The sequence below is a fragment of the Gigantopelta aegis genome, chromosome 6 (genome assembly GCF_016097555.1).
Source record: "Gigantopelta aegis isolate Gae_Host chromosome 6, Gae_host_genome, whole genome shotgun sequence".
Lineage (NCBI taxonomy): Eukaryota > Metazoa > Mollusca > Gastropoda > Neomphalida > Peltospiridae > Gigantopelta > Gigantopelta aegis.
This window is the reverse complement of record NC_054704.1, coordinates 33,511,922-33,535,074: the sequence shown is the minus strand read 5'-3', so window position 1 is coordinate 33,535,074 and position 23,153 is coordinate 33,511,922. Positions and strand designations below refer to the sequence as shown.

Sequence of the window (23,153 nt, the reverse complement as noted above, 5' to 3'; positions counted from 1 at the left end):
ACACTTCGAATGTATGGAAATTGATAATCTAAACAATAAAATCTAAGTAAAGTATGATTTCAGTTATCAGAAACGGCTCCAATAGTAAAAAATATGCCTTAGTGTCTAAAAACTAGGGCATGTCCCTTTAAGTCTTACTTAAACTATTTTAACAATCACTATTAACAAATTTAAATTTCCAGATCAAATGTGTGGCACATTTAACCAAAACAGGTGTTACGGTTATTTTATTATGGTGCTATTCCATTGACTAGTTTCCATAATTATATAGTAGTGTTTCTTTTTTATTCATTAACACTGATTGTATGGTTATACTTTACTACAGTAACCATAATGTTTATGATCTGTTCATTTTGTAGCTCTTTTTAATAAAATAGATTTAGAAAAACACAATGATGCATTCATTAATATTAAAAAAGAACTATCATTGTCCTCAGAAAAACTTTCGACTCAAAACATCGAGACATTTCCAAAAACTGTGTTTTATCTGTATTAAAAGTTTGAGTGCAACGGCCAAATTGTCATTAATAATTTAGGTGTGATTCACACACACACAAAAATCCTCTAAGAAAGGAGTAATTGAAATTCCATTTGCCAATGCAATTTTCATCATAATCCAAGCTAACTTTGACCACCTGATGTTTCCAGCTTGACATTTTAACCTATTTTTTGGGAATACAACAGCTCAGAAGCATGATTTTTAATTGTGATTTAACTGTAATGGAAATGAAAAATCGACCCTAATAGTTTATGAGCACAAATTCAAGATAAGTATATTAGGCCATGTGCTAATAAAATATTTTGTTTAAGTCTCACCCATACAAAGAGCATATCGTTAAAGTCTGGAGACACTGCTAAAGCCCTGGACTTAAAATGTTTATAAGTATGATTTTAGGTCATAGTAAAATGGGGGCAGGAAGGTGTTGATACACAGTTCTTGTTTCGTTTTTTCCTCAAAGAAATCAATTATGCCAACAGTGAACACTGAGATCATTGTTCATGTAAGTATAGTTGTGGTTATTGTCAAGGCATATGGCTGTCAGGGTTGGTGTTGACGCTAACACTTGCATTCATGTTGTTGATGAGGTCAGTGATGTAGTCGATGGCCTGTGAGCTCTGGTGATCACCGTTGCTTATTGTGCTGGCATTTGACATCTCACTCACAGAACGACTGTCAAAATAAGAATGGCAAAAGCTTATTAATTTTTTCCTGTAACATTTTCTATCAGATCGTGTGCTAACTAAGAATTGTTTGTCTTTTTTTTGTGTGAATTTATCAATGTATATCAGTTATCTGTTGTATAAAACAGCAAGTTATTCTAAATTGGTGATGTATACATCGATAAACTTACAAAAAATGAAAAATAATTATAAAAATTACAAACAACACAACTTATTTAGTTAAAAATACACATAAATCAGTTTGTAACATCATTTCCATGACCTATTTTCTGTAATGACAATTTTCTGAGATTTATCAAAGGATAACATTCAGTTTTTAAGTAATATCAGGCAATCAGAATAGAGTAAATCATATAATGGCAGAAAGTTTGTAATTTTATCACTGAATCTGTATTTTCTAGCAATACTAGTAATGTTATATATTACTTGTAGTCATGATTGCTTTGTATATTAATTAGTGTTAATATTTTATTTTTAAAATTCAATCAATCTGTATTTTTCAATAGAACTATTTTTTTTATTACAAATCTTGAATCAATATTTTCTAGTGATACCTTCCCGCAGAATATTTGGTGATCACAGAACAAAAATTATTATATTATACTAACATGTTACAGTAATAGCTATATTTCTTTTGTTAGTGAAAAAACAGAAAAAAGAAAGTGAAACTAATTTTATTCACAGGTTTTAACATTTTTCACAACCATGTTATTTATTTATTTATTTTAATATATATATTTTTTGAATTGTCCCCAGAACATAAGCAAAGTCATAGTTGGTGGTCTTGACTTAATGTAAAATAAATAATATAATTATTAGATCTTACGTGTAGCCATGGTTGCTTCTGGTACTAGATATAGTGCTAACATTTCCTGGGAGAGGAATGCCCTGTTGCTGAAGATAGTCTTCAAACTCTTGGTAGTGCTCAGCAGGAATAAATGGGCTCAGTTCTGAAAATAAAAGATGGATTATAGTAGAAAGGGTTCTTTCCTTCCCCACCCTTCTTCAATTACTTCACCGATAGCTGCCTTTCATAAGAATAGCATAGTTATACAAAGTTAACAGTTACAAAGTATGGGTGAGAAAGACATGTGGCATTGTGATTTCTTAGATGGAAATGAGGAGATTGTTTTACTCCTGGGTAAAATTTTAAAATAATAACATTTTTGTTACATTCATTACAATTTAACATCATCCCATTGGTCCAGCCATAGCAATGTCAGTTTGTAAATTCTCGATGAACAAAGTAAAAACAACGTCATCAGGAAATGTCATATCTGATGACGTCACTTTATATTGCTACTTTGTCTTACTGAGCATTATTATTTATGAACCAATTTTTTTTTTATTAAAAATAAAATGTCTTTCAAAAGCTTAAAACTTTAAACAATACTTTATTAATGATGTTTTTACATTCCAGATCAAATAGTCTTCTTTATGAAAATTATTTTAAACAAAAAAAATACGCCCCCTGAAATGCAACTAAAAGGTATAAAATCACATCAATCAAGAAAAAAAAAAAATTAATTCCTTGATAGAGAATAAATGATCACAGCTTACAAATTCAAATAGTTTACACGATATAATACATTTAATTTAAAGTTGATTTTCGTGATTATATCCAAATATATATCAATCTCCTAAACACACCTCGGCTATCTGGGCTGTCTGTCCTATCCAACCATTAAAAGTAACTCTGGAAGAAAAAGATAATATCGAAATGTAGACTTAGTTACCTACCAGTCATTAGATGAATGCCCTAACCTTTATACCACTGAGGTCAGTTTACAAGTGATATCAGACCTGCAGAATAACATACAAAGAGTAGCTACCTGCCAACATATACTTCCTATCAGATCCAAACAGCTCTCGCATTTTCTCACAGAAATCGAGAAAAGGCATCTCATTATGCATGACGCTGAGCAGCTTGGCAAACCGGCTGAGCTCGTCAGAGGAAAGACAATGGTGTATCTGGAAGCAAAACATAAAGACAGATTAATTCCAAGAGATGTCAGACTGACAAAAATTATGTTTTATGTTTCAATTATAACTTCATTTGTTTATATCAAATATGTAAGTAGATTTAATCCATTTTTAAATTAATATTTATATTGTTATTGTTATAAATAAAGCAAAAAAAAACAAAACTACTACATGTAACCTTTTACAGTAGTCAACCCTCTTGCCGTTATTACAAATTTGCTGTGATAATGATCATGAAAAGTTAGCTCCCTTAGTTTAGCAAGTAATTGTTAATTTTGTTGAATATACACATGCTGTATTATATTTATTACAGTACTTACACAGAAACAAAACAAAATAAAAACCCTGATATGCACAAAACGTCAACTGAATATCTCAAGGCATTGTGAAAAAACCATCTTGAAAACTATATGTCGGACAGACTGAGACAGGACAGAGATAAAACCTATAGTCCCTTCCGGTTGGGACAGTAGAGGACTAATATATTTTTTTACAAGTCTATTATGATCACATCACTGGAGCCTAATCAACAATTTTTTAACTACTTGTGTATGGTATCAGTGGCGGAACTCCCCTCACCCCACACTTAAATGTTGCCTGAGTTATATTTTTATTCTATTTTCCCATTTTTTATGAAGAATTCAAGGATGCCTTTCTGTAACATTTGTGGCCTTTGGCCACATGCCATTGCCCCCCACCCAGGATTTTTGGATCCACCACTGGGTATTGTGATTTGCTTGTGTGCACCTTGTTAACAGTTTCCTTCAGCAGTTCCTTAGCCAGACTGACATCACTGCCTCTCGTACTCCGTCCAATGGAATCCGGTCTGTCTGTAGGGCGAATCCTCAGAGGAGGGTTGTACGGACTGCTTGGCAGGTCTATGTCTGAGTCGGTCATGCTTGGAATAGAAAACCTATTTTACTGTATTTTTTAAAATATCATATTACATGACACGCATAATATAGTCATAAGATCCTCAAACAGTATATCAAAATTATAACAAACAACATAACACAACTTGTGGTGGTTGTTTTTTCTTAATATAAAGTTAGTCTAATCATTGGTGACTGAATTTTGTGCATACAATTTTGTTCATACCCAATTTTATTTTATTTTTTAAATGCCATTTCAAAAAAATATCTAGAGGTATTACCAACTAACAAATAATGTGTTTGCAAGTCCAAATATTTTTATGTCATGCTACTGTATATGCTGTTTTGGCTCCAAACAAGTGGTGCCATTATTATTCTGATTGAATTGGGAAAAACATGTGAGTCCGTTAGATCTATTGTTTATCATTCAACAAATCCTCACTTTCATTATAGTAAATATTAATATAATAATGTGCATGATTGGATATTTACAATGAAAGCCTCGGTTTCTCAATCCGGTTTGTTGATGAACCTAAAAAATAAATAATAAAAATGTTATTAATATTTAGATAACTTTCACAACAAGCAAACAATAAACGCTTAAATCTATTTTATGGGCTGATAATCTATGCAAAAGGATGGAAGAAATGTTTTACATAAAAAGGCACTCAACACATTTTATTACCTTAAAACACCGTAAAATGTTTTAAATTTAAAGCATTATACGTATAAAGCATTTTGAATGTCCTTTGCCTAATTATTTCAAATTTAATTTGGGCATGGGAAGAAATAATAAAGTTGTACATGTATACAAAGTTGTTTTAAACAAATTTCAATATTGAGATATTACAAAACATTACGATGTCCAGAAATCCATATTGTAATTTTAATACTATAAAAATATTTTATTTGCCGAAACCTTTTTTACATTGCTGCAAATTCAGGATAGTCCTTTTGACATTTAAGTAAGGGATGGTCAAATCAAACTCAAACTGTGGTGGGGTGTGGGGTGTGGGGGCAGGTGGGGTATGGAGAAAACGGGTGACAAAGAGGGCTTACTGTTAAAAAAGATTGACTCATTTATGGGTGTGTGGTGTGCTTCATTATTACCTCCTAACTGACATAGCAATTCTGGATACAATATTATTTTAAGATTTTGTGTTGTTTTATTCATTTATGTACATCCATTTTCAGAGTGATTTGAAGAAAGTGTTAATTAAGCATGGCCTTACCTGTTGAGTTGGTTAAGGAACTAGCATCAATCTTATTGTCTAACCACTGCAAGGTCGCATCAGTGTACACGAGTTGGAAACACTGGCTGAACAAGGCACATATTTCTTCTACGGTTTGCTGCAAACAAATATTTAAAACAGGAACTTGAGAACAACGGCAACCATCTACAAGTTATCAGAAAAATCAAGAGTCAATCACGAGGCACAAAAATTATAATGTGATTTTTCTTCCATGTAACTCATTTGGTTGTGCGATTTACAAATACCATTGTTAAAAGGACAGCCTGAAAGGATTTCAAATTACATGGGAAACACTCTTTCAGTTCTGTGCCTTGTGATCATGGGAACCCATCGGAAACTGTTTTAAAAACAATTATTACATATATATTATTTTCAATGAATAGTCTTACTCAATATAATGATCATGGGAAACCAAATTTCGGTTCCATGATTTTACCGACACGCTATCAATGGGAATACTATGATAATAACAGGCAGATTTTTTCAAACTTTGGATTAATTGACAAATATTTTTGCTTTCAAGTCATCTGACAAATCAACCAAATATAAACAAAATTTAGGTCAAAACCTGAAACAGTATAACAATAGAATTCAGGGAATCATAATCATAATAATAAAGTATTTATTTCAAAAACCAAAAACAAATTATAATTAAAGAAATAAATAAATAAATATATATATATTGTTCTGTTATAACATAATATTGGCCCTTGATTTACAGTTTTATTTATAGACACTGAGTGCAAATTTACCTTATTATCACAATATAACACAGTCAGATTGCAGTTTTCAGTTGTACCTAAAATAGAAGATACCACATAGTTACTTTATAAATATAGACAATTATTTAACATAAACAAAGGTGAAGTGTTTTCGTGAAGGCTATATTCTCTAGCTCTTGCTCTTAGGGAATGGTGATTGTTTCACTGCTGACCTTTAAGTTATAGTATATAACATATTAAATAGTTCTCTACAAACAACACCCCCATTGACCCCCGCTCACAACTTAAAGTTAAAGTTTGTTTTGTTTAACGACACCACTAGATCACACTGATTAATCTGCAATTGGATGTCAAACATTTGGTAATCCTGACATATAATCATCAGAGGAAACCTGCTACATTTTTCCATCAGCAGCAAGGGATCTTTTATATGCACTTTCCCACAGACAGGAAAGCACATATAGCCTTTGACCAGTTGTGGTGCACTGGCTGGAACGGGAAAAAACCCACCCAATAGCCGATGAGTATTTTTGTGCTGGGGTGTCGTTAAACATTAATTCATTCATTCGAATGGGTCCACTGAGGTGGTTCGATCCTGTGATGAAAGCACCTCAGACAAGCGAGCACTCAACCAACTGAGCTAAATCCCGCCCCCACACACAATTTCTTTTGACGACTGTAGAGCATTCACGATCTGCTTATTATTACCTGGGTTCTTTTTATTCTGTGCAGTTATTCTTTTGAAGCTTAACTTTATAATAAAGTAAAGTTACAACCAGACCAAAAATATTTTTGGCAAGTTATATTCAAACATCAGGAGATGACTTTACATGTCTTCATTTCAAATAAAGGTTATTTTAATTTTGTCAAAATTATAGAAAATCATGCATTAAAATAGCTTTTTGGCTAAAAAGAAAGAAAGCAACAACAAAGAATTAACACTTTAGATTAGTGATGTAGTCTGAACGTTTTCTCTTGAATATTGACATAATTTGTAATTCGTATGATTTTTTCCCCCCCATCTGCTCTTTAGAAAACATACTGAAAATATTAAAACATGTAACGTAGCCTTGTTCACGGATAAAATGTGGAACATCTAGCATAGGTATTTTTTTAAATGCTCTGCTGCGCATAAGTGAAAGCAAAACTAGGAATAACACATTTCACTCATTACTGGGAATGCAGATTTAAATAGATTTAAACCATATACCTCATAGTTCATAATTTTATTACAAGAAAGCATGAAGGAAATGGTTTATTTAACGACACACTCAACACTTTTTATTTAAGGTTATATGGTGTCGGACATATGGTTAAGGACCTCAAAGATATTGAGGGAGGAAACCTGCTGTCGCCACTTCATGGGCTACTCTTTTTGATTAGCAGCAAGGGATCTGTTATATGCACCATCCTATAGACAGGATAGCACATACCATGGCCTTTGATGTACCAGTCGTGGTGCATTGGCTAGAGCGAGAAATAGCACAATGGGCCCACTAATGGGGATCGATCCCAAACTGACCATGCATCAAGCAAGCGCTTTACCACTGGGCTACGTCTTGTCCCCAATTTTATTACAAAGGTAACGTACGGCAAAGGTAAGGCAACTGTCCCAGTCAAGTTTACATCAAGACACATCATAATGCTAGACCTACCACAGTAAACACTTAATAATTAACACTGGTAAAGTAAGGCAACTGTCTCAGTCAAGTTTACATCAAGACACATCATATTGCTAGACCCACCACAGTAAACACTTAATAATCAACACTGGTAACGTAAGGCAAAGGTAAGGCAACTGTCCCAGTCAAGTTTACATCAAGACACATCATAATGCTAGACCCACCACAGTAAACACTTAATAATCAACACTGGTAACGTAAGGCAAAGGTAAGGCAACTGTCGCAGTCAAGTTTACATCAAGACACATCATAATGCTAGACCCACCACAGTAAACACTTAATAATCAACACTGGTAACGTAAGGCAAAGGTAAGGCAACTGTCCCAGTCAAGTTTACATCAAGACACATCATAATGCTAGACCCACCACAGTAAACACTTAATAATCAACACTGGTAACTTAAGGCAAAGGTAAGGCAACTGTCCCAGTCAAGTTTACATCAAGACACATCATAATGCTAGACCCACCACAGTAAACACTTAATAATCAACACTGGTGTTGGGAATCGGTTGGAATTTCATCATCGGCTATAATTGGTTTGCACCAACCGATCAACTTTCGATTTTTAACTGGTTGTAATTATATGAACTTAAGAAAGAGTTGAATTATTAGAACTATGGATCTATGGTAATGCTTACCAGGATATATCCTGCAAATTGCTAATTGTTCCTTACGCACCCATTTAATATCCATTTTTATTTACTTACACGTGAAAACAAACACAAATTCTAGAAATTTGCATCAATTTTATCATCTAACCTGTAAAAACAACTACAGTTAACATTTTCCACGACAACTGATCATAGAATTTATAACTGATCATCACATCGGAGTCCAATCGATCAATTTGTGACTACAATCGATTAATTTGTGATTACAATCGATCAATTTGGGATTATAATCGATCTTTGAAACATCGCTACTCAATACCAACATCACTATACTCAGTAGTGATCAATATTTTAAAAAAGGATAAAAACATCTCTTAAAAAGTATTTAGAGATTATTATTAGATGCAAAATAAGATTCCATGTTAATTTTGATTTCTGACGCATTTTTCTGATAACAAACACTGTTTTGTTGGTCAATTTGCTAATTAATGCAGCAAAGAGTATACATTTATTCATGGCACCCTGTGATATTTTTAATTATTAAATCAAGCATAATTTTATGGTTTGTCATTACTCTTTGATAAAGGTCATTTTGAAAATGGATACAAATGATAACACCGGATAGCTACAATTTACTTAAAAGTGTTTTCGGAGTCATTTTGAATCTGCCTTTCTATAACTTTAAAAGTGGGATTGGATATCATTTGATAATAATAAGGGAGGAAATAAGGGCATGGCCATGGTGGATTTAAATCCAAAGAAAGTACCAGATAGAGTTATATGTATGTCCAGAATTGTAAAATACTTCATACTTATTATTATAATAAAATAATATTCTGATCATTAACAGTGATTTATTAAATCAAACTGACTGCAGTTGCAGCACTTTCTCTAGCAGTTCAACAATTCACCCTCTTTGTGAATTTTTACACTTACCATGTTTGATAGCAAGGATGTGTTGGCCATCATCTTTGATGTAACACGTGGTTGCTATTTCATGAATTGGAATTCTCACAAGCAAATCCTGCAGAAGAAATTAGCTTGGTATATCATTATAAACATAGAAACAATGACATCAGTAATGTCATACAGGATAATATCATATTAATACCCCTGATCTGATATGGCAGTAATTCATATAGACAGTATATTAATTTTGTAAACTCACAGCACTCACTATACTGTGTTTCTTTTCGAAACTAAGTTTAGCAATTTCCAAACTTATACCTGCCAGTGACTCATTACAAATGTGCTTAAATATCACTGAATTTAAAATTATTATACAAAGATAACTCTAACAATATTTTAAATGGCAGAGGTTGTGACGAACGGCATCAAAATACTGAATGTAACCATAAAGGAATCATATGCACATCACACAGAGAGGGTGGAAACAAAACTTGTACAAGTTACACATACACAATGTGGTAAAAAAAATAATTAAAAATTGCCAGCAAATGTTAAATCCAATCTGTTTAAAATGGAAAAAACCCAAATCAAATCCCTGTTCTTCAGACTACAAATACTCAAGTGTTTAGGAGGAAGCTCATAAAATATCAGCAATTTGGCAAATTTTCTAAGAAAATCTGTCACCAAATTCAAGTTTCATTAAACTAAAGAGCAAAAATGGTGGTAAATGTACATCTGTACACAATATATAATTTTTTTATTATCTTTTTGACGAATTAGTCATGAAATATATTTGCTAAATTCAACTTTTAATTCGCATTTGGCGAGTGACAGCTTAAACCATGAATACTACCTTTAAAAACATACCTCAGTAGCATTGTACCGACTAATTTTGACATTGTATACGCTGATACTGAAAATGGCCTGATTGTCATACCCAACATGGTGAGGAATGAAATGCTTTTTCTGAAACAAAAGCAAAGGTTTTGTGTTTACTACTCATAAACTGGATAGTGTTAACATGATTAATGACAATGCTGACAATAATATGAGAATTAAAACAATACATACAAAACAAAATGATCAGATATTTTATAGTGTAATAAAAAACATTATTGACATCAAGAACTAAAGATGCAATTTTGGGTGTATTTTTATTGAGTATTCAGAATAGATTTTCCACATTAATGTTTTTATTGTTGCACACCATTCTTTGACATCGTTCGGCTATGATTACTTTTCTCTATCACATAAAAATGTATTATGTTTCATCTTAACACTCAGAAGCGTGGTGCTAATCCACTATTTTGTGTTAGACAGTAATTAAAAAAATGGTGACAGACCCGAGTGTTGTATGAAGGTAGATTACGATACCAGTTGATTGCAATAAGACTTGAGTTAGCTAATATTTGTTATGTTCAAACATAATTCATGTTCCACAATGCTATTTCCAAACACAATTCAAGTGGAGTAATGTAATTATTTTCAAACGTTATTCATATTCATCAAAGAATAATTCTGAAGGGGACACAACCATTGATGTAAAATAGCTTTTTCTCACAATAAAATATTCTAGTTTGTAAGTCTTCTGTGGCTGTAGCAACAACATAGCAATTTAACAAATGTCAGCTAACAAACCTACAGTGTATGCATGCATCTAGATTGTTACCTTTCCTTCATCAATAATTCTCAGAACAGTAGTTCGGTTTGTTGTGTCAATATCCACAGGAACAGCTTCGATTATTCCAACATACTGAAAATCAAGTAAAATTTAAATTTGTTAATTTATTTGGTTCATAATTGGCAATCCTCAACATATTAAATGGGACTATCCTTGTTTGGCAGACATTACAAAAGACACTGAATTAGTCTACTCACATGAAACACATGTGGCTAATGACATCATTTAAATATTTTAAATAATAAAATATTATATTTTGTAATTACATTCAGGATTCCCTTTAACCCAGTTACGGGTAATAATAAAAAAATTGGCAGTTGGAACAAAAAACAATATATTGTTACATATCAAATTATTGTAAAAATATATATAATGAAAAGTTTGTTTTGTTTAACGACTACAGCACATTGATTTATTTATCATCAGCTATTGGATATCAAACATTTTAAAGTGTAGCCCATGCTATGGCCCTGGATGAACAGATATGTGGAATGGGCAAGCTTCATAATGTAATCCAGGCACACACAAAAAAATTAAACATAGCTGCAAGAACTATATGTATGATCTACCAAAACAATTTTTTCAACATTTTCTTCAATCAGGATATGTGGTTTTATGTAGTAGTCTGGAGGTTTAAGATCGTAACTCTTCAGCGTACGTCGATCATACATGCTAGGTTCCGGTCTTCCAACTTTGGAACTTTTTATGGGGTGGAAGATGGTCTACAAAATAAAATAAAATTATATGCAAAATTGATATGTAAATTAATAAGCTTACAATATTGTACATAGATACAAATTAGAGCATTCAAAATAAGCATGGGTGACACATTCAGTTTTGAACACTGATTCTCAATAGACTAGTATAGGATTAGAAAACACTTGAGCTTTTAAATTTTATGAATAAAATGAGCTATTAAATATTAAAATTGGCGATGGTGTGGACAGTTCAGAAGACAGAGTCAGAGGAAACTGATAGAATGGGTCGAAACAGATTGAAATCGTGGGAGAAATTGGAAAGTTTTTTATATTAAGATAATGAGAATGATAGGCAGAGGGTGATAGATGAGAAAGATGAATGAATGTGTGAGCCAGCTTTGACGGGATTTGAACCACTGTCGTCAGCTTGATTGTCCAGTAGTTTATCCACTAGACCACGGAGCTCACATGAGCTACATTTCCCTTCAAATGCTGGTACAGATCCATTCATTAATCCTTTTTTGCAAGCAAAGAATTATCTATAAAACAATCAACAAATACAGTATATAGGAGTCAGTATAATATTTTAGCTATGCATTTTCATTCCACAATCCACATTATAAACTATGCTACAGAAATCTTCAATAGACCTAAACATGTAACAATTTCTTGTCTATTTTTGACAGGTCTATCACAATTTACATATATCACATGTATATATAATGTAATTGTTGTAGACATTTGCATCTCCAGTACCAGCTCCTAACCAGAACAAGTTTAATAACTCATAGGGTAGGTGTAAGGTCACTACACCAACTTTCTCTAGCTAACAACTAACCCACTGTTCTGGGCAGACAACCCAGATAGCTGAGATGTGTGCTCAGGTCAGCATGTTTGAACCTTCATTGGAATGAAGAAGGAAAATAAGTATAACTAAAATAAAATGAATCATTAGGATACATTATAATTATGTGTTTTATGTTAACTGAATAATCACTGAAGTAATAATAACTGTTAATATCTGGCTGACAGTTTGATTTATTCATGATACTTTCCACAAGTAAACCACAAGTAAATTTACTGCTAAGTATAAAACAGGAAGTGCTTGTGACCACATTGCATTCAAGCAATATTTAGTAATCAAATTCACCATTTTTTAGCCAACTGATTGTTAAAACAGTACTAATACTCCACTAGCTGGCCTGGAAATTATTTTTTAGTGGTACCTGTCACTCAAAATGACCTATGTCAATCAATTTGAGCCTGTCAAAAATGAAACTGTGCCTGTCAACGAAATGGTGAAATAATGTTACATTGTACCCATGGAACTACTTTTCATGAGGTAGTGAAACCCATCTTTGGAAACATTACACCTATGGGTCAAAATGAGCCTAAATGTTTGTAAAAGTATGATTTCGATGGGTATATATTGAGGTAAAAGTCTGTGTTGTATTCTGTTCACTATTAAATGTAGAAAAAGTAATAAAACTGGCAAATAACAACTACGATCAATTGTGGATAAAATATTGCAAAATTATATGCACTGAGATAGGGAGTAAAACGTTTCATTTATGAATATAATCAAACAACTTGATGTTTCGTCAGACTTTCTGACATGCTGCAAATTTATTTGGAAATGAAATACAGTTTAAAAATTTATTTGGTTAAATAAACGTTAAAAAAATTACAACTGAAAAATAAAATTCATGTCTAATTGACCAATATAAATAACGACCTCTACCCATGGGACTGTGCAGCTTCAGAGGTGCAACTTGATATGGTCCAAAAAATATTTTAAAATTTAAATATACTCTTCAAAAAAAGATGGGGAACTCTAATAAGAATTTACAATTGCCAAAATTGTAAGGTATATTAGCTGTGGGGAATGATTATATGATAATAGTGAATTAATTGGGCAAACATTACAACCAGTAGTTCAGTATTATTGTAGGTGCAGTGTTCTCGCTGCTCCATTTTGCCGCCCTCCTTTCACATTCCCCGCCCTCCTTTATTTTTGAGCGCCCTCCTTTATTTTTGAGTGCCCCTCTTTATTTTTCAGCACCTATCTCCACTATTTCCAAATGCACTTTTTTCCACACAAAAAACAACAGTCTGCACACTGCACATCAAAGGAAACAAGCCGCGTTGTGTACGAAAAAGCAATTGACGAAACATTTACGACAGTTACCGTAACGTAATTTAACAGTATTTTTAACAGCCTCTATTTTGTCCAATATCTGTATCCATTTGTATGTTTGATAGACACAATAAAAGTTATATTTTATGTAAGCAATGAATTTTATTTATTTTTTACGGATTCGGCAATCTCCGATTGAAAAAAACCCTCTTATTTAGCGCCAAATTTGTCACGTGATCAGAACGGTCATTCTGTCTTTTGTTTCCACTAACTATTGTTTGGTATTTTGTCCTCAGTTGCAGATATAATTGGTTGAAACTAAATGATTTTTACTTTGTTATTCTGTTTATTCAGCAGTTCTTTATAAAATATTGTAAACTTTTCATTTTGAGGGGATATGAACGCTTATAAAAACAACAGAAGTGGTAGTGTTTATCATTAAAATCATTTATCTTGAGTGCCAAATAATATATACACCGCCTTTACAAAAACAAAACTACTTTTTATCAGCTGGTGATAATATTTTATCATTCATTCGATGAAGATGGAAATAACAAAAATGTATCTGACATTAGGAGATCACTTTACAAACATCTTTATTGTTTTTCGTATATCTTGAAATCTTTATTAAAAATAATATTAAAACTTTGATCGGTCCAGCAAAACCAGAACTGCCCGTGAATGTCAGACCGATATCATCTTCGATTCAATTAAAAGACGAGATTTTTTTTATAAACCCCTTTGCACTTTTTTTGTCGGCAAAATAAGGAGTATGTCTTTTCTCAAAGTATACCAACACACAACAATATGATAACCAAACTACTCCTCCCCCCCCCCCCCACCCCCTCTTTTTTTTCTTCTTTTTTTCTTGCTTTTCGTTTATTGGCATTTTTTTATTTTTTTTGAAGGGTGTGGTGCCAACCGACCGCCCTCCTTTAAATTTCACACAGCGAGAACACTGAAGATACTGTATATATATACCGTTTGGTATCGGTATTATGTTAATTTACCGATTTACCGTACCAAGATAATTTCACTAATCTGACGAATGTAAAATGGGTTGGTATAAATCAGACGAGAGTCTTGTGTATGGAATTTAATTGTATTTAGATGAAATTAGCGGGTGATCTTTAACACAGGCATGCATTTAAAGCCAGTATCGTCTGAATACCGAATACCATACCGATACCGAGGTAAATCACCCCAAAAATACCGATATAGATACCGAACCTCGAAGTTCAATACCGCCCAGCTCTACTTGAAAGTTGACAAGTTGAATAACTAGCCTACGGTCCGACAGTACCTTTCGTTTTGACCTTGGGTCCTCGTCCATGGCAAACACCTCTTCATTTTAACCCCAAACAGACTGCATAATCAATAAGTGCAGGTTAAATACAGATTTTTAAAAAAGAAAGAAAGAAATTTACTTTGATGCATTAAAATAACTTTTTGTAATACACTTCCGCATTTAAAGAGGGCGCTACCACATATACTTCCGGAAACAGATAGATGGTGAAGTTATTCATAAAAACATTCGTAATCCAAAAGCATACTTTAGGACTGTAATTATGATGAGAAAAAAAAATCTTAAACATCATCACAATAAACTTTAATTTAAACTTACAGAAGCATCTTCAAAACACTGTAATATGTCTTTTAACTGCTTAAAGAACACGTTTCTACATGTACTGCAATTAAGTCGTTTGAATAATATTTGTGTCTATCCATATCTGGCACACCAACCACTGGTCAAACCTTGGGAGTTGGGTTACATTTGAATAAAAGTTCACAAATGACAACAGTTTCATTTGTTCCTTGATACCTGCAGTTAGAAATATAATTTCGAAAATAACGGTATTTTAATTTAATTTTATTATTATTGTTATTGTTATTGTTATTGTTATTATTATTATTATTATTACTATTACTATTATTATTTTAATATTTGATGGAGTTGCAAGTTTTATTCCATTTGGAAGTGAAAACATATATCTGAAGAAGACACAGTCCAAATTAAGTTTCTCATGAAGTGTACCGTACTATTAAGTTTTGGGAAAGTGTTTTTTACAATCGTAACTTTTGGATCCTTTCATGGGTTGCTTTCATACCAATGCTCAACCGGATAAAGCTATAAAAAAAAATCTTGAAAAAATTAAATTATTATAAAAACAATAATAATAAAATTAAACAGTACATGTCTGAAGACCCCTCCCACACGTTTCGTGCAAAACTAGGCTTACGATGTTTTGTGAAATTGGGCCCTGATATTTCACTGACACTACGAAAAAAAGAAGTAATGTGTCATTTCAGTGCATCTTGCAATGTTTTATTAAAAAGGTGCAGTTTCTGTGTATTGACCTGAAAAAACACTTACGGTACCATACCATATCGTATGTATTCCCAATTATTAATAAAATAGCACTTGCTCTCTGGGAAGCACACACACACACACACACACACACACACACGCACGCACGCACACACACACACACACACACACACACACATTGGATTCCCTCAATACCTTACATTTTACGGTCCCTTTTTTAAAAGCAGTACATAATTTAACTCTCTAAACCGGAAACCTCTTAATACCGGACATTTTACTTGGTCCCGAGGAAATTCGGTTTAAAAGGGATTCACTGTATATATACATCGCTTCGTTGAAAATGCTTATTATTATAACCAATGAATACATGTACACGTATTTGTTTTGCGCGTCGCTATGATACAACATAATAGGCCTACTTGAGGTGGGTCTTTCTGGGTATTTTGTAAAACAGAAAGTAGGTAAGGTACATTTCATTTTATTTACAGTTAATTTGGGCTTACATTCAATTACGGTTCAAGCACGCTGTCCTGGGCACACCTACCTTAGCTATCTAGACTGCCTGTCCAGAACGTGGGTTAGTAGTTAATGATAGAGAAGTCGATGTAGTAGCATTACACCTACCCACTGAGATGTTAAACTCGCTCTGTGGGAGCCGGTATCGGGAGGCGAACCCAGTACCTACCAGCCTTAAGTCCAATATGGATTGACGACTTCACCATCACCGTCGATGGTAAAGTCCAACGTACTGTCTTCTGATCTCTGATATTCGAAAATATAGTTCGGTTTAAGAAATAGTTCCTCATTAAAAAAAAAGAAGAAGAAAATACAAAATTCTGAAATGCCTCTTGATATCTTTGATTATTACAAGTAGGCTGACCAGGGCCCCGTTCCACAAAGCGATCTTAGCCCTAAGATCACCTTAAGTGCACAGCTACCTTATGCACTTAATGGAACTTCGTGGAACGGGACCCAGCCGAGTATTAAAATAGCCCATTGGTTTGAAGTTACTTGTTATTTTTAGTACTAATTGATAACAACTGTGCAATGGTATACTGCTACTTATATAACAAAAACATGAGGCGGTGTTCAGGCATGAAGATGGGTAACTGAACATTTTTGTGAAAGATCCGTTGATGTTTTTGCAAGGTAGTTATCAAGGGAGAGTACTCCCTCAAACTAGTAGTCAGGTGACCTTCTTGGTATTGTGACACCCAATAGCCGATATGTATTTTTGTGCTGGGTTGTCGTTAAACAAACATTCATTCATTCATTCTTGGTATTGTTGTAAGTTTGGTCGAGGCATGGACTTTTTAATCCAGATACCGACTCCAAACCCTGAGTGAGTGCTCCGCAAGACTCAATGGGTAGGTGTAAACCACTTGCACCGACCAGTGATCCATAACTGGTTCAACAAAGGCTATGGTTTGTGCTATCCTGCCTGTGGGAAGCACAAATAAAAGATCCCTTGCTGCCTGTCGTAAAAGAGTAGCATATGTGGCGACAGCGGGTTTCCTATAAAAAACAGTGTCAGAATGACCATATGTTTGACGTCGAATAGCCGATGATAAGATAAAAAAATCAATGTACTCTAGTGGCATTGTTAAATAAAACAAACTTTACTTTTTTGTGTAAGTTTTTACTTAATATATTCTGACATAGAAATAATGTTGTAATTACATGGAGTAATTAATAGTGGTATGTAACCTAATAAGACAAGTTACAGTTTTGTTTGTGTTTTGCATTAGTAAAATAAGTTAAATGATGAACAAAAGAAATTTGGGGCTGTCATAATTTGAGTGTCATAAACTTTAAAAAGTCGCCAGGAAGATTTCTTGTATTTATTATTATTATTATTATTATTATTAATTTTATTTTATTATTATTATTATTTTTTTAATTAAAGTTTATTATTATGTTTTGTTTTGACAGATCCCAACTAAATCGCCACTAATGGATCTGACGATGAACATTAACTTTGTCATAGTGATACTCATGGTAATAGTGGAGGTGTTATGGTACATATTAAATCAGAAGTTTTCCTGGGCACGCAGTGTTGGAGATCGTTTCTTTATCACCACTTCTCTGTGTGATGTTGGCCTATTTCTGTTCTTAACAGCACTACTAGATTAAGTTAAACACATTTGATAATTTAAAATCATAAATAGTTGGTATCCTTATTATCAGCAGGTGTATAATTGTAAACGATTTATGTTATTACTTTTTATTGACGGATGTTACCGGTGTGACAGGACATGCTTTACTTTTGTGAATATCTGATATTAGTTCACAGGCATGGTGGAGCGGGGTGGGGGTGGTAGTAAATCTTATTATTAGGTGTATCATTTTCCGAAGAGAGAAGTAGGATGTATGACCTTGATGACTGCAATTATCCTATAGTCGGGGGTAAGGTGTATCATTCTACAGAGAGAAAAATATGACGTATTATCACGAGGAGTGGCAATCGTCCTATAGACAGGGGTAAGGTGTATCATTCTACAGAGAGAGAAGTAGAATGTATCACCTGGTGAGTGCAATCGTTCTATAGACAGGGGTAAGGTGCATCATTCTACGCAGAGAGAAATAGGACGTATCACCCTGATGAATGGCAGTCGTTCTATAGACAGGGGTAAGGTGTATCATTCTACAGCGAGAAAAATATGACGTATTATCATGAGGAGTGGCAATTGTCCTATAGACAGGGGTAAGGTGTATCATTCTACAAATAGAGAAATAGGACGTATCACCCTGATGAGTGGTAATCGTTCTATAGACAGAACAGGGGTAAGGTGTATCATTCTACAAATAGAGAAATAGGACGTATCACCCCGATGAGTGGTAATCGTTCTATAGACAGGGGTAAGGTGTATCATTCTACAAATAGAGAAATAGGACGTATCACCTTGATGAGTGGTAATCGTTCTATAGACAGGGGTAAGGTGTATCATTCTACACAGAGAGAGAAATATGACGTATCATGAGGAGTGGCAATCGTTCTATAGGCAGTGTGGTAAGGTGTATCATTCTACAGAGAGAGAAATAGGACGTATTGTCATGAGGAGGGGCAATCGTCCTATAGACAGTGGTAATGCGTATCATTCTACAGAGAGAGAAATATTACGTATCATGAGGAGTGGCAATCGTCCTATAGACAGTGTGGTAAGGTGTATCATTCTACAGAGAGAGAAATAGGACGTATTGTCATGAGGAGGGGCAATCGTCCTATAGACAGTGGTAATGCGTATCATTCTACAGAGAAAAAGGATGTATCATCATGAGGGGTGGCAATCGTCCCATAGTTAAAATACTAACACTGATTCATTATGGTCCGAGCATTAATAGTATGTTTTAAATTAATTTATTTATTCATTATGATTATTATTATTATTATTATTATTTACATGTATTTATTTATTTATTTAATTATTATTATTATTATTATTATTATTATTATTATTTACCTGTATTTATTTATTTATTTTCAGCTGCATGAAACCTGAAGTGAGTTTGGGTGAAGTCGTGTTTATGAGTGCGTTGTTGGCACTAATATTCTTCTGCCTCGAAGCTCCCCACGTCGTCGACAACTTTGACAATTTAGTCCGCTGCTTCGTGCACACATTGCATACATTTTTTAAGATGCTAGTAATACTCGTATATCTAGCGCACTACAAAAATAAACCTAATTATAACCATGTGCGCACGTTCATCAACATGCAAAATTAAAACCATTAACATAGAGCAGTTTCTGTTTAAAAAATAGGTCTACGTAACACTGGGATTAGTAGGAGGTATAAATAGGTTAAAAAAGTATATTTTACAATTTAACAAGTGCTCGCACATCGATAAATAAGAACATTTTCTGGAAATGGAACTTGACTAATAACGGAGCAAAGACGTGTCTGTCAAAAGTTACGTAAAATTTTAAAACAATATTAAGCTGTATCCTAACCGGACGCGAGCGACGCGTGTGTGTGTGTGTGTGTGTGTGTGGGGGGGGGGGGGGGGTTCGTCCGAACCCCCTAGCCTACGCCCCTGCTAACAACACGCGTGCGGTTAGGACACGGCGATTGAAATCAATGATTTATTACAATAATCGCTTGCATCGCTCGCGTCCGGTTAGGATACACTCGTACATTATAATAACAATTTTTTTTTACTCAAATGCAGATGGTAATTGCCATTTTGTCCAAACAAAAATACAAGGAGCAAAATCAATGTCAAAGTAAGTCACAGTCAGAGAAAAGTGTGTATGTGGAATGGGAAAAGGGGCGAGGTGATAAGCGTTACATATTTTAAAATGGGAGTGTTCTCAGCGTTAGATAGACCTACATGAGGCATGGGGTATAAAAATGCTACATTTTACATTACGTAATTTTTGAACGACTCCAAATTTAGAATTAATAGAGATTTAATACTGATGTATACATCTATGGTATAGTTTGTTCGGTTTTTTTGGTATAGTTTAATCATAGTTTATTTGTAGGAGTACGACAGCTCTATGTGCATAGTAGGCCTATGTATACGCTGTATATTTACAGCATATGTTTTTGTTTAAAGTTTTAAACCAATTTTATATTGATGTGTGTCATGGTTTTTATTGTTGTTGTAACTTTAACACCAGAGTTGGTGCTGGGGTGTAGTCAAACTTATATTCGTGTGTTTTAAATGAAACAATTATATATATATATATATATATGTTTAAAATGTATATAACTACTCAAAAGAATTTAAGGGTCAGACGATATTTTCGACATTATTTTCTGAATGTCAATTATATTAGCTAGACCATAATGTCACGCAAGGTATTGTTCCATTTTGACGAAAGTGGGTCTAAGCAACCCATAAATGAATTAAAATCCACTGTCATTGACACTGTCGACTAGTTCTAATGGCGAAAACATGCTTACATTTGCACGTCAATTAGGGCGAAAGCGAAAGGTCTGCTAAGTGCCCATAACTTGCTTTTTCACAAAGCGCTTCATTTGCACGCTTTGCATGTGTATTCCATGTTCCCAACGCTGAATTTCCGTATAATTGGAGCTTGCGTTCGCGTACGATGCACACTCCAAATTCGACAATGGTACGACGTCAACTGACTATTGAAGATCGAGGAAGGGCTATTGCTTGGCTTCAGGATGGCAATACGCAAAGAAATGTTGCTCTGAGACTTGGTGTCAGTCAGAGTGTCGTTGGCCGACTGTGGCAACGGTACCAAGCAACGAATTCTGTTCGAAATCGTCCACATTTGGTAAGACCCCGAAGCACTACAAATAGAGAGGACCGCTACATCACCAATATGGCTCTACGTCAACGCACAACCACTGCACGCCGATTACGTGACAATCTGCGGACTGCGACTGGAACTCGAGTGTCTGATCAAACCATACGCAATCGTCTGAGAGCCAATAATCTACGCTGCCGTCGCCAGGCTGTTCGACCACCACTCCTACCACGTCACAGAACGGCCAGACGTCACTGGTGCATACTTCATCTGCGGTGGCAACGTGTTCAGTGGGGTCGAGTGATATTCACTGATGAGTCCAGGTTTAGTCTCCAGTTCAACGACGGTCGGGTTCGTGTCTACAGACGTCCTGGGGAGCGCTTCGCTGACGTTAACGTTAGACAACGTCACCGGTTCGGTGATGGCAGCGTCATGGTGTGGGGCGGCATCTCTATCCACCACAGGACCCCCCTCTATGTGGTGGATGGCAATCTGAATGGAATCCGCTATCTGAATGAGATTATCCGGCCGTTGGTTCTCCCAGGTCTTCAGCAGATTGGCGGCGGGGCAGTTCTGCAGGATGATAATGCCAGACCCCACCGTGCCAGGGTGGTAACGGACTTTCTCAGACAACAAGGTATCGCCAGGATGGATTGGCCAGCATATTCGCCTGACTTGGCCCCAATAGAGCACGCCTGGGACGAATTAGGCAGGAGAGTTCGGGATAACCATGCCCCTCCGGCCAACCTTCATGATCTGGGTCAACTTCTTATGGCAGAGTGGCAGGCCATTCCCCAAGAGTTTCTTCAGACGTCTGATCAACAGCATGAGGCAACGATGTGTCGAGTGTATTCGCGCCAGGGGTGGATTCAGACACTATTAAACGAATGTTCTAATGTGTAAAATCCATGTTTGACAACCTTCAACTTTGACAGCATGTCATGTGACTTTCTTGTATACAGTGACGTTTATTTGTGTTTTTTTGTAAATATAGAACAATAAATTAAATTTTTGGTGTAGTTTACATCATCAATCTGATACACTCTGAAACTTATTTGGTTATAAAGTTTTGACCCTTAAATTCTTTTGAGTAGTATATATATTATATTTTTATTTACCGCATCACTACATTTACATAACTGTGTTTGAAAGTTTCATAGGCGCAGAAGTGGGTGGGAGGTTGGATGGGGGACACTGCCACCACCCAAATTTGTATGCTGAAGTGGAGTCGACATGATCATAGGCGTCGGAAGATGCAAATTAATACCCTCTCCTCTCCCAGTTGCTGCATGGTATGTCCAGACGCCTATATGGGTTTGACCACGAATAGGCCTATTAGCATCTCACCCCCCCCCCCCCCCAGCACACACAGACAGAGAGAGAGAGAGCGAGAGAGAGAGAGAGAGGACATTCCATCCTCCATTGGGGAATTTGGATGAGTTTAATATTGTTACCGACCTAAGTGATCCGCTTATGAGGCTATTCACCGACTGTTTACATTTAATATACAATGTATTGTGTAGCAATAGCATTCACATCACAACGAAGCAGCCTGCCTACCTATCTTGTCAAACAAAAGCAGCGAAACAAACATGATCTTGACCTGCGAGCACTTGGCGTTGTATAGTTTAACTGTACTTCCTATTAAAATCACCAAAAGTTATGTACAACGCTAAGCTGGTGTTCTAGAGGAAAGGAAAGGACGAGCTTTAGCTTTTGCCAGTGTGAGTGATTTTAATCATACACATATATATATATTCTTTATTATCGGATGCATTTTATACCAAAATTATTACATTTAAATTTATAGAATTATAATTTGTTTCGTAGGCGATAGCTACGCCTACAGCTGTCCTCCAATCATTGTTCAGAG

General features: G+C 34.7%; 1 protein-coding gene across 2 annotated transcripts; it reads right to left on the bottom strand.

Moving 5' to 3' along the window:
• Positions 1 to 55: 55 nt before the first annotated feature.
• On the bottom strand, positions 56 to 15,198 carry LOC121375238 (cerebral cavernous malformations protein 2 homolog). Of its 2 annotated transcripts, none has more exons than XM_041502565.1 (12): positions 15,034 to 15,198; positions 11,465 to 11,617; positions 10,884 to 10,967; positions 10,082 to 10,180; positions 9,242 to 9,329; positions 6,043 to 6,089; positions 5,270 to 5,387; positions 4,530 to 4,569; positions 3,913 to 4,078; positions 3,015 to 3,153; positions 2,009 to 2,132; positions 56 to 1,171 (listed from the first exon to the last, which is right to left on the bottom strand). In XM_041502565.1, exons 1-12 carry the CDS (start codon positions 15,061 to 15,063, stop codon positions 1,024 to 1,026), a joined length of 1,236 nt encoding a protein of 411 aa, XP_041358499.1. In that variant the 5' UTR covers positions 15,064 to 15,198; the 3' UTR covers positions 56 to 1,023. The 2 variants fall into 2 exon arrangements, with proteins under 2 accessions (XP_041358499.1, XP_041358500.1); XM_041502566.1 differs by having other exon boundaries at positions 3,913 to 4,063.
• Between the last annotated feature and the right edge of the window lie 7,955 nt (positions 15,199 to 23,153).

Bases quoted from the DNA above. Each gene is read 5' to 3' on its own strand.
- LOC121375238 (XM_041502565.1), bottom strand. From the start codon at position 15,063: ATGGACGAGGACCCAAGGTCAAAACGAAAG. The intron at 10,968-11,464 runs GTAGATCATACA...CTTGATTTTCAG, and splicing joins ATGTTGAAAAAATTGTTTTG to TATGTTGGAATAATCGAAGC. The intron at 2,133-3,014 runs GTAGCTACTCTT...TTTTATTTTCAG, and splicing joins TAGGAAGTATATGTTGGCAG to AACTGAGCCCATTTATTCCT.